The sequence below is a fragment of the Ruditapes philippinarum genome, unplaced genomic scaffold (assembly GCF_026571515.1).
Source record: "Ruditapes philippinarum isolate M1 unplaced genomic scaffold, ASM2657151v2 ctg107_1_1_1_1, whole genome shotgun sequence".
In the NCBI taxonomy this organism is placed as follows: domain Eukaryota; kingdom Metazoa; phylum Mollusca; class Bivalvia; order Venerida; family Veneridae; genus Ruditapes; species Ruditapes philippinarum.
Genome location: NW_026864052.1, coordinates 275,878 through 289,317, shown reverse-complemented (window position 1 = coordinate 289,317; position 13,440 = coordinate 275,878). Strand labels below are relative to the sequence as shown.

The following is a 13,440-nucleotide window of genomic DNA, read 5'->3' as shown; positions in this document are numbered from 1 at the left end:
TATATAATCATTATTGCTGTCTTCATTTATTATTCATTTATATTGGCTTGAACAGATCACCGTGTGCTTTCACATTTGACTTGTACAACGTAATTAGTCATTAGAAATACCGCAGCTTATGGTGATCACAACAATAGCACGTGAACAATGACACGTGATCAATGTTACAAACTTACAAAAATGCGTATGTTTATAGATTTATGATATCATAATTTATTTAAAGATGAAGAAGGAGGGAGAGTGAAATCTTAAAGTTTCCTGTACAGTTACTAAACACAGCATTTATGTATTTGAAAATAACATGTGCGTGCGTGCGTGCGTGTGTGTGTGTGCGTGTGTGTGCGGGTTTCTTTCTTGTTACTTTTGTTATTGGTGGTGGTAGTGGTAGTGTCGTGTGGTTGAGAATTGGGTGTGAGATAAAGCGGAATCGAGCTTGTTGTTTTTATTTCATTTAACTTTTTATTTTCCTTTTTAATTTTGTTTCTGTTAGAGAAATTACTTATATATTATTTTTTAAGAAAGGCCCTGGAAATACTGTTGTTGCAAATAGATTACAAACCATTTCGCATTTAAATCTACTGAGAAAAACCGAATTTCAAATCTATATGCATTTTAATACGACATACTTCCTTAAATTTCTATGGGGCCAGTTCGGTTATTAAGACACAATTGCTCAAAACATTATGTACAATAAACACTTAAAAATTTGAAGACATGTAAATCTAACATAAAGAAATATTTAATACATTGATTTCTTTTTTTTTAAAAAAAGGAAATAATTTATAAATAGCCCTAACTAAAGGAATCCCACTGATGTTCAAAAGCATAAAAACATAAAATTTGAATTTCTTTCATAGATCATATGAGACTCTTCAACAGAAAGATATGCAGAAGATACCGTATAAGTACTTTTTTCTGCGGGAACTTTATTTCTGCTATTTCTGCGGTTTATAACGACACCGCAAATTAAAAAACGCAGAAAATTAAGCCTCTCGCCATGTCTACATGTATGTCGGAATATGTCAACTACCGGTATTGTATAATTACATTGCCATGTACCGTTATCAGCTTTTGCTGATGGGAATAATTTTACTTTATGTATCCGTCATGAATAAAATATTAGAAAGAAAAGTTACTTTACTTGTTCTTTTTGTTTAAAACAATGTCATGTTTGTATGATTTTCGCTCACCCTAAGCTTGATTTATTTAAAAATAAAACTATTATAGTTTGACGGGTGCAATAAACATACCCTTTTGTATTTGTGCAATATATTGTGTCTACGTGCGATATTACCATTGTTTATTTTTCACACTTCATATTTATACACATGCAGTATTATAATTAATTGTTGTCATTGCACGTTGTTGATTTTTGTTTATTAACGTTTAGTTTATTGCGTTCACTGAACGCCGCCTTTCCTTTTTGATATTGTTTATCATATTTTATATACCGATACATGGTGATCACGATGAACACACTTATAAGTCGTCTGTATGTTTACCGGGAGTAATGTACATGTTACATCAACATATCTTGAAATGTTGTCTGTTTGTATCGATTAATTTTGTAAAAATATCTAAATTAAAACGCAGAAATAAAAAAACATCAATGCGAGAATGATGACACCGCAGAAATAAGATACGCAGAAATTTAAAACCCCTTATTTTAACCAAAATCGCAGAATTTTAAGCCCGCAGAAATAAGTACTTATACGGTAATTTGGAAATATACTCGGAAAGGAAATGAATTGAAAATAGTATGTTTTGTTTTACGTTAGCCCGATTTGAGTGAAATCGTTGCAACGCATTACAATTTAAGGTCATGTTTTACAATAAGAATAATTATTCTGGATAAAAAGGGGTGACCAAATGTTCTTTTTTGGGGGGTAGGGAGGGGGTGGGGGAGGGAACACAAGTTGTTTGTCTATACATCGAACAATAATCCCGAAAAATATTTCCTGCCCGGTCATGTCAACAGACCTAAGTTGAGTCCTTTTAAAGAATGCCATCAGTGACATTGGACGACCACTACAGACGAAGATGTTTTCACTATTAACGAAATGCGCAATTAACTTAAACGAAATGTCGTCAACTATTAACAAAATGTGATGTTAACTAAAAACGAAAGGTGCAGTAGCCTATTATTCCGAATTAAAATGAATATGACCTTTGACCTTCCGTTTACAATCTGTTCACCGGATATAACATATACATGTGATACAAAAAAAAACATAAGTTTCTTTAGTACTTTATTGGTATGTTGCAAACTTGTTATTATCCCATGAGACAAAACCTGATGTCAAAATTTACATATAATTTATAGAATAAAGATATCTGACATAACTGTAACATAAAGAAAAGATATTACGTAAAATAAAAAATTGACAATAACATATTTATAGAGTATGGGATATTCGACTTTTACACTCATAATAGATATAAAACTTAACTTTTATATGAAGTATAGAAATATATATATATATAAAAATTGGTTATAAATTTCCATAAAAAGCAAAAAATTCAAGAATTTAATATAGTTATGTTTCTAAACTTTAAAACAAAGTTAGTTTATGTACAAAAAATACATTAATACGAAAATCTGCATTATTAGAAATAATGTTTACTACATTGAAAAACAATATCAAAATATCATAAAAGAACAATAACTTGAACAAAATCACTTTTAGTTAGAACATTTAAAGAGTTGGGATATTAACAATGATTATGATTATGGTACATTTAGGTTCTCGTTAGCTGCCGTACAGTGACCTACTTTTTGGCTCAAAATTCAAATCTTTGGCTAACACTCTGTGGAAATTGCAATGAGGTAAGTAATCACCACATTACGCCTTTAAAGGCTTGACTGGTGACATGTCCGGAGTCCGTACTAGACAGCGAAAGCTGCTTTTTGTTCCCTACACGGGCGGGTCGGCCCTCATTAAACATAGACTACATACATATATACATATTAACAATGAGGTCTTGATCAAGTGTATTCAACAATAAATGCAAAACAAAATATACAGCTTACAAGTATAATTCAAATTAGTAAGTGACACTTTATTAAAATACTCAAATTTACTAAGATTTGCTAAGACCTCTCTAATCTTAAAAAGCGATATCAGTTCCCAGACATGTTGCTCTTGACTACCACTTCTATATGAAAAGAGAATAACATTCAATTTACAAAGTATTGTTAAAATTTAGAATACAAAACACAATTTTAGTAAATTATGTTATTACAAACTGATACTGATACCAACGTCAAAAAACACATTTTTTACATTTCACAAAAATAAATTATATTTCAATACAAAAGAGTCACAATGGCCGTATACGGTTCCCCTGAAATTCCTTTGAGATTTATTTATAAAAACAGTCATTATTCATTACAATGCAAAAGTAGATCACATTAAAGGCCATTCATAGTCAAATTTCACACAAAAACATAGGACAGAAAATAAGAAGTTTAAAATTTGGTCACATGGTCAACATTGTTATGATCAGAGATGATCCCTTGAGCAGTGCCCTGTCACTGGGGCATGATTTATAAAATTTTGTATAGGTCCAAAATGTGTGCTACATACCAAATTGCTGTAATTTTGGCAAAATAAAATTTAAATGTAATTTCCCAAATAAATAGTGCAAGTATTTGTAAACCAAAATATCCACATGGGCATAATAACCATAAAACAAAAATACCAATAGTGGCGTAACAACCATGTAAACTAATATACCCATAGAAGCATAATTTATACAAAGCATAATTTACACAACAATTGTATAGGTCAATTAGACCAATGCTTCCTGCATCTAAGCTTTATGGTATACATGTGTAAATAGCTTAACATTTGAGAATTTCCTCGAATAAAACTTCAATTTCTTTCCCTTTGAAAATTACTCGTTTTTCCCCTTTCATTTCTTTCCAATATGCTTCATAGTTCATAGTTTATATTTGTTTCTTTTTCAACTATTTTGATTTCTTTAAAAAGTTTATCTTCTTTATTAATTTCAGTTTTTTTCTTATGTGAAGCATAACTAATTGTTTTCCCTCTCATATTTAATAGCAAGGTCTCAAAAAATAACTGATCATTAACATTAAATCTTATTTCTTGAAGGGGTATATTATCTATATCTGATACATCTATTGAATACTGTAGTTTTGTTTCGGTAATAATATTTTTCACTTCATTTATGTATTTTTCATCTCTTAAGAGGGAATTATTAAATTTCCAGTAATACCGCCCTTTTTTAAATTTACCAAATTCTAGTGACATTGAAATAAGTGAATGATCTGTACGATACCCAGGTAAAATTAAAGTTTTGTCAATGTCGGTATATAAAGTATCTGACATTAGGAAAAAGTCAAGACGTGCCTTTTTTATTGGATTTTGTCTAAACCATGTATATTCCCTTTTTTCCAAGTTATTTTCTCTCCAGCAATCCATTAGGTTAAACTCTGACATTAAACTGTGTAGCTTATCACGTGCATTTGGATTGTTTAAGTGTAAGTAATTAAAACAATCTATATCAGGATTAAGTACCATGTTGAAATCTCCAGCAAGAATATATAAAGTATTATTGAATTGTGACATTTTCTCTGAAACCAAAAATTTGGGTTGCCTCTATTTGGTCCGTAAATATTTAGTAGAGTGATATCTTTATCGCATATTTTACAGTTCAGAATAAGCAAATTACCTCGATATTATTTACTTTACAATCAAAATTATTGTTGATAAATATTGCAACACCCCGAGATTGACTATTGAAATTAGAAAAGTAGGTATCATATCCCCATATGGACCGTTTATACTTTTCTTCTTTATTTGTGAAATGAGTGTCTTGTAACATACATATTGAGTACTTTTTACTTTTAAAGAAATTAATAACATCTCTACGTTTAGCTCTGTCGCCTAGGCCTTGATCATTCATGGAAATCACTGAAACATTATTTGTCATGGCTGTCTAAATCATGAAAAAATTGTCTTAAAACATGTGAAAAAGAAAATATAATTTTCTGATATTTTATGAGAACAGGTAGAACTTCTTGATAGATATATAGAGTATTTAAGTAAAAACCTTTAAAAATGTTAAGTCTCACCCACAAACTTAATGGGTCATCCACCAAAAACCTAATCTTATCCATTATTTTGCAGATTTTATATGAATCGGTTGGCATGTTGAAGAAGAGGGCTTTATGTTGAATTTAAGCTGTAATATATTCTCCATTTCACTAGGAAGCAGTAAATGTGCCTATTCATATTATAAAAGGATTGTGTTTTTACAAAAAAAGAGTGAAAAAGTTGAGTTTTAATATTATTATAAATATAATGTGGGAAACATATATATACTGTATGTGTTATACGTAACCATTTCCAGGTATTTTCAATAAGTTTATACTACAACAATACAAATACCAGTATAACTTTACATTCCAAAAAGAAAATAAACAGTAAAAAGTAAACAACATACTCATTGACTTACTGTGTTTTGACCATTTTCCCTGTGCCTCTGCCCATTCACATTAGATTCATATCTTACACAGTTCACGTTTCACTGAAAAAAATAAGAACCAGACCACAAAGAACCGCTTTCAAAACGTAATCATACCACTTATTTTCTATTATCTGGGATTAAAATAACTTACTTTTAATGTATCCCAGTAATTATAATATATACATGTACCGAAACGGCGAAAGGACGAACTGACTCATCAAAACAAATATACGAAAGAACATCAAATCTACTTCTAGACTTTATGAAGAAACATTTCTACGTGTATTTTTCAATTGAGAGGTTTGCATTTTACATAAGTTTTCATACCGTAATATCTCCCAGCTTTTGGTGTTGTGAACAACAGTTTATAAATTTTGACAGGCGAAATATGGCATGGAGGTATAATAGCAACTCATTTCTGGGTTAACAGCCAAGATTATCAGCCAAGCTACAGCCAAGTGCTTGCGATGACGTCATTGCGGGGGATCAGTTATTAACCGATCAGAGTCAGTTAAACGCTAACGGCGTTTGCATAAATTTACCCTTTCGTAAAAGTTACGGACACATCTACAAGGCGCCAAATTCAAATTGTAAAAAGTTATTATAACCGTAAGAAACAGTTCAGAAGATTTATTTTTCAGTAGCAATGAACATATTATATAATATTTAAAGAAATTGAAAATAGAATTGTAGATCTAGATCTAAACCTAAGGTAAAGCTTTAAAGACCGAGGCGCAAATAAAGGGGGGGGGGTGTAGAAGGAGAAGTTTTTCTGTACGTATATCTTTTGTTCCCATTGGTCAATTATCTGATTCATATTTTGCTTCTTTTGCTTTTTGACAACTTCTCATTGCAATGAGATAGAGTAAAAGGCTTTTCAGCGTTAAGATCATTAAGAGCTATTAGAGCTTTTTGTATCACTATCAGTGCTATATCTCAAATACTTGAAGTATAACTTAATTTACTGCCGAAACAAGCTGAAAAATGCCAAAAGTTTTTTTTTTTTTTTAAATTTCAAAAAAAAATCGGGGTACCCGAAAACGCTTTAAAATCTACCGTACCTTTTAATTACTAGTCCCTCAAAGCAGGCTAATTTTGTAAACATCATAACAATTATTTAAATAATAACAATTTCAGCAAAAATATAACACTTAAAAGATTATTCATAGATATATAACCATTTTTAAGTAATTAAATTCATTAACATTCATTTTCAGTTGGCTCATGACAGAAATATAGCCTTGGCTGATAAGCTTGGCTGATGACTAAATTTTGGGCTGCTACAATACCTGTGGCATGGGCGCAGCCATTTTTATCCGGTGGCGCTGTTTGCGCTTTACCCTGTGCATCAGCCAATCACAGTATGGTAAGTGAAATTACTCAACAGGCTCAGTATAAACATAAACACTACCACGTGCTTACGCACATGTTTAATGTAAACAATATAAAATGCGGCATCACGGTATCGAAAGTGAAATTACCCAAGAGGGGCAGTATACAAGTAAACACTACCGCACATGTTTAATGTAAACAATATTTTAATAGAAACAATTAATGTTCACGTATTCTTCCTAGGGTAGAGAGACACAGTAACGCATAGCCGCGTAATTCATATTTGATAGAAAGTCAAAAAATAAATTTTAAAAAAATAGTCAAAACGTACTATATATATCTATATATGAAAACTACACAATTTTGAACATTTTCCCAACAAAATATAAGTCAAATAAATGTAAACATATACACATTCGTGCTATATCTATCAGTCTATACATGTATGAATAGTTACCAAACGACACAAAGTCACTTAGATTCCGTGCTTGGTATCACAGTTCCTGAGAACCCGACGGGCACTTTATCCAGATCACTTAGACGAGATACAACTAGTTTTTTATTGTTATTCAGTTATGCCACGATTCTGCCTTCATCGCTCCAGGCAGCCTTCACCTGATCGTGTGCGGAGGTGTTTTCTAGAAGTTTTGCGTTGACCCGTGTGAGGTCTTCTCTTATGACGATGAACGAACCCTTAAGTTGTCTGCGAGCTTTCAATACTTCATGTTTGAGATATCTCTGTACAAACTTACATATGATGGGCCTGTTCCCATCACTTCGGAATTTCCCGATCCTATGTGTGATGTCAAAGTCCCCATTTCCGACTTTTATTTGTAGCTTATCGGAAATAATTGAAATTACCTTCTTACATGTGTCCTTGTAGGTTTCACTGACATCGTCTGCAACTCCGTAAATTCTGACGCTGTTACATCGCGTATACTGTTCTAGATGATTGTTCTTTTCTCCCAATGATTTGACTTTAACTTCCCTTTCATCTATTTGCTCTTGAAGCGTTTTGTTTTTATGTAGTAACTGATGGTTTCCTTCCTGCAGTTGATCGGTTTTTACTTCTAAATCTGATACTTTATTTCTCAGAGTTTCTATAACATCTTCTATCGACTTAACCCCATCACTTACTACCTTCACTTCTTTATGTATACTATCTAGTTCCTTCTGCACTTGGAGTTTAATGACTTTTTCTAGGTCTTTGAGCTTCTTACCAAGCAGATCCTCAGTAATCATTAATTTAAATTTTGATTCAATGTATTCTTGTGATGCTAACTGCCATCTAATAATACAGAAATTATTAATACAAATGAAACAATATGCCCTATAGTTTGATCAAAGGCAGCTTTTAAAAACTTCGTCAAAACATACTTTATCCCAAACATAAAAAGGTTACCTATAAGTGTTGAGAGATAGGAATGTATTTCGTCTGAAATCGGAGCATATACTTCCAACATTAGTATATAGGAGCATATCCAATTTATAGAGAATGTTGTTTATTGCTATTAACAGGAGTACCCAAAAAAGTCGTTTGAAAATGTTCACAAAAATAATAACATCCAGTGCATTTATGAATTTCGGAAATGTAAGGGGGCCGTATCCGCGCCCTTGCAGACCCACTTCACGCTGAGTTCTGCTGCAAAATGGCAATCGGAATATTTTCTTTTTCCGAGAAATAACACGGGCTCTCTGTTTATAAAGACGTCCATGCTGTTTCAGGATCTTCTGTGTCAAATCTAAAATTTGTGTTAAAAGAACGTAATGATTAATTTCGAATAAAAAGTTCTAAGCTCTCTATAAGGGGCATTCTCCACTTTCCTACTCCATTCTACTATCAAGGAAAACATTTCAAGAGGGGAAGAAAGGGGCATAACTTTGCCAAAATTAACGTTTTCTGTCTCTTGTCATTTCAAAATGAGTTCTTATTTCGAATGAACTTGTCATAAAAAACAGACTTGCGAAGAATATTTTGACTGTTTTTTGAGAAATGGACTTTTAGATCATTGATCTCAAAAAAGGTGGATGGCGGATTATAATTTTAAGATACATGCATTTTTTGATTTATGAAAAGTGAATCACTTTAAACGATTTGTAGAGAGAATACCAAAATAAATACGTTAATAAGTACTGACACAGACTGACACAGGTGGGTTCAACATAAAAGATTTTCATTTTAAGTTAAAAAAGAAGTGAAGCTGAATATAACGCCTATGAACACAAAATATTTTCTTGAAATGCTAAGCCTTAAAAAAAGTCTGTATATATATCATGCATATCTTTAACACGTATACTAGCATAAGCAGAACTTGAGCTAATTTCCTTTCAGCAATTATAACAATGACGGTACATTCTTCAAAGAATGAATATCTTCAAAGAATGTAGAAAGTTATATTCATATGATGATAAACCAGACATACCCTTGTCAGCGACACATTTACGAATCACGTTTCTGCATATTGGACATTTTGTAAGCGTTGGGTTTTGCCTACACATGCGGCGTAAACAATTCTCACAGAAAATGTGTTTGCATGGATCAAGGCGATGTGGATTGTAGTATAGCTCCAAACATATGCCGCAGGTTAAATCGGCCGGAATGTCTTGTCCCTAAGTGATAATATCATAAACTTAATAAACAAATAAATACTAGGTAGAGACATTGTAATATCTGGTATAATACACAAATATGCTTGAAGTATATAACCAATGCAACAAGTACAGTTTTTTGCGCCTGAAACTGATGCTTTGTATGCAAATGAATAGCATGAGAAACAAGCAAATTAGACACCCTGGAAAATGGTAAAAAACTGTTTAATTTGTCTATGCTGGTTGTTTCAATGAGTCAAAAGGGGAAACAAATTAAGCCACATCTTATGAAAAATTCACAGCATAAAAATCAAACTTCATTCTGAACTTAACCGGTATGATTATGTTAGATTTACAAAAGGCGTTTGACACTGTGGACCATGACATCTTGTGTAGAAAGTTACAAAAAATGGGTGTGGAGTCAGTAGAATGGTTTCAATCTTATTTAACTGGTCGTAGTCAAATTGTAAATGTAAATAATACTATATGTCTGAAGCTATGAATATTACATGTGGTGTTCCTCAGGGAAGTATATTGGGTCCTCTATTGTTTCTATGTTATGTCAATGATATGAGTATTAGTATTAGCAAAAAATGTAAGCTTATTCTTTATGCAGATGATAGTGCAATTTTATATTCACATAAAGATTCAGATGTTATTTGTAATGTTTTGGGTAAGGAACTAGAAAATTGTAGTAAATGGCTTGTTGATAATAAGCTATCATTACATCTTGGTAAAACAGAATGTATTGTTTTTAGTTCTAAGAGGAAATTGTCAAAACTAGAGCAGTTTAAAATACACTGTAATAATCACACCATACAATCTCAGCCATCAGTAAAGTATCTCGGTTCTATCTTGGATAATGATCTCTCAGCCACTTCTATTGTTGATAATATAGTAACAAAAAGTAAACTCTCGATTAAAATGTTTGTATAGACAAGGCAACAGTTTGAATATGGAGCTAAGAAAACTATTATGTAACTCTTTAATACAGTGTCACTTCGATTATGCCAGCTCATCTTGGTATAGTGGCCTTACTAAACAACTTAAAAATAAACTTCAAGTAGCACAAAACAAAGTTGTTCGTTATATTCATGGTTATTCCCTCTAGAAAAATCATTGAAAGTTATTGATTTTAGCAGTATTGGGTGGCTTAATATAGAAAATAGAGTCATACAGTTAAGACTCAATCATGTACACACAATATTTAATAAAAAGTGTCCATCTTATATGTATGATAACTTTTCTTTAAAGTCTGATGTTCATTGTTATAATAGTAGAAACAGTGTAGGGAACTTTCATATACCCCATGTTAATAGTTTTACAAAAAGTACATTTTTTACCAGGTTATTAGGGATTGGAACATGCTCCCACTTGATATTAAGAAGGAAAGTAACTTTTTTAACTTTAAAAAAAAAGTAAAAGCTGAACTAAGCAAAAATATGAAACAATTTGAACAAGCTGATTTTATTTTTTATTTGTTTTAGAGATAATTGTTTTAATCAATATAGTATGTTTTATATAAATGTATCTTGTGATTGGTTTTGTGATATATATAAATAGATATCTTTCATTGGTGTGTTAACTAGTCATATTCATAGTATTATTCCTGCAAATATGTGATATATGTAATTAACATAATGTGCAATAGAAATTAATATTATTTGATCTTAGAAATTTAACATCAGTCCAGTATATCATCTCTAAGTATGGACCTGAATGCCAGTTCTCAAGAAAATATATTCTTTACCATCAAAGGACCCCATTGGAAATAAGTTCTCTATTTATTTTGAACTTTCATAGGTTATCCTGTGTTGTATATATTGTCTTGAAGTCAACAAGATCTTTGATTTAATTATGAATGTAAAGTTATTATTTTTCAATTAATTACTGTGTTAAAAACAATGTGATAGATATATCTGTGATAAATTGTCTTAATTTGTTTTGTAATATGACATATATATATATACACAAATAAATCAATCAAAAAAAAAGATGTATCGGCATATTCTTGACCTCTGAATGACTTACGCGACACTCTGACTTGACATGACAAGTTGAAGTTCCAACTTTGTCAGAATTAGGTTTAAGCATATGACAAAGTAATTATATATTAATCCTCCCTCCACCCTAATTTTCACACGTGACGGCAACATTTGTGCCAAGTAAAATTGGAATTACATAATACATCAGTTAGTTACTAAAGGTAAGTTACATGGACAGTAAATTTCATTTATAGCAAATACTGTTTTAGCGAATTTCTGGCCCAGATATTGCAAGTTCTTTCTCTTTCACAAGTATTGCTTATACGAAACTCATATTTTAGTCTCATGGGAAAAGAATGTACTCAAAATACCATGTTAACAACGAACTCCAAACGAACTCTAAAGGTATTACAATTTATTTAAGGTGCGGTGGCTTTGTTTATTGGTGGCGTTTTCGAGATTTATGTACCTTAATGCAAACATTTCAAGACAGTGTTTCCATTATGATCTGTTTACAACAAATATACTGACCACTATCAATTATTCTTTTTGACAAGCTAAATATTTCAACAAATCATACATATCTTTATTTTCATTTGTATGACTTTTACCATACTTTACTTGCACACAATTCTAAACATTGTCTCCTTGGGTTTCTAATATCAATTTCTTATATCAATAGGTCATTACAAGCGTTAATAAAGATTTTTGTTTGTGTTTAATTCAATTAACTTCAGAGGCATTTTCAACAATATCTCTTTCATTTACATGGGGACAGTCACCGAATGTGTGTCTGGAATTCTGTACTGGTACTAGCCTATAGCGCTACTCGAAGCTGACAACTTCTCAAAATTACTCAACAGATGTGTAAAACGACATTAGACAAACTCGTATTGTCATCAACCAAGAAGTAGCAGAAACGCCAGAAAGCAGCGCTTCTCCAAAGCTCAAACTCGTTAACCCAATGTCAACAAACCTAACATATTAACTAGTACACTTTTTATACTGAATAATTTTGCAGGCCACTATAGCAGTAACCACATTTTATTCGATCATAACTGTACTGATATAAATATGTTTAATACTGTAGCATGCTTGTTTTGTTTGTTTGTTTCATTTTACGCCTTTTCCCAACAATATTTCAGTCATATAGGCGGGTAGTTTCCTAACCATCGTTCCTGGAGAGTTACACCAGTACTAGACTTCCTTCCTCCGTGCTAAACTACCAAAGCATCTCCCGGGGATCGAACCCACGCCAGAGAGGTAACTGGATTAGAAGTCATCGGCTCCAACCCCCCGACTACGGAGGCGGTACAAGCACAACTAAGGTCATAATTATGGTGGAGTGTAGTTGGGTAACAAATTCTACTCACAGCAAAATTATATTAAGACACCAGTGAATGACCTTAGGATACAGAAATTTAAGAGCATTTATATAAACGTACCTCTTTAAATTCTGTTTTTGATTTCTTTGGTCTCTTTTTGCTCTCCTTCACTGCGTCATAAGTTCTTTCATCAATTTGTTTATTGTTTTTGTGTCTTCTGTGTTCAAAAACATCTATTTCGGGAACATCGTCGTCATGTTCTTCCAAGACTGCAAATACGTTAATTATCTTTAACCAGATCACTTTCAGTATTTATATCAACAGCGAATTCAGGTGAAGTTAAATTTTAATCGGACAAATTGTTAAGCTCTTTTGGTAAATTGCTTTCGGGTTAATCAAAATTAATATCCAGTTCTGACAACATGTCATGTTTTTCGAGACAGTTTCCATGTGGCTCAAGTAAATAAGCATCTGCTTCAGGAAAATTCCGTTGAGTTGACCGACGAATGGTTTTCTGATTTTCCTCTGTATGTCCTTCAAAGCAGGAACGTTCTCTTCCACTAATGGTTTCACTGTTACTATTGGTGATTTGACTACAATATGTATCTTTGTTTATTGAAGAATCAATTATGTCCTTTATATCATCCATATTTAAAGTCTGTATAAGAGTAGATCTGTCTGTGTTTGGGTATAGGACCAGTGCAGTTTTTAGT

The 13,440-nt window shown here is 32.0% G+C and overlaps 1 protein-coding gene and 1 long non-coding RNA gene across 2 annotated transcripts; both read right to left on the bottom strand.

The window, feature by feature from the left end:
- Window positions 1-4,174: 4,174 nt before the first annotated feature.
- On the bottom strand, window positions 4,175-6,196 carry LOC132724280 (uncharacterized). Its single transcript, XR_009624885.1, has 2 exons — window positions 5,824-6,196; window positions 4,175-5,556 (listed from the first exon to the last, which is right to left on the bottom strand). It is a non-coding gene; the product is annotated as an uncharacterized LOC132724280 (long non-coding RNA).
- Window positions 6,197-6,537: 341 nt separating this feature from the next.
- Window positions 6,538-13,426, bottom strand: LOC132724279 (uncharacterized). Its single transcript, XM_060709113.1, has 3 exons — window positions 12,848-13,426; window positions 9,252-9,438; window positions 6,538-8,570 (listed from the first exon to the last, which is right to left on the bottom strand). Exon 3 carries the CDS (start codon window positions 8,068-8,070, stop codon window positions 7,402-7,404), a length of 669 nt encoding a protein of 222 aa, XP_060565096.1. The 5' UTR covers window positions 8,071-8,570; window positions 9,252-9,438; window positions 12,848-13,426; the 3' UTR covers window positions 6,538-7,401.
- Between the last annotated feature and the right edge of the window lie 14 nt (window positions 13,427-13,440).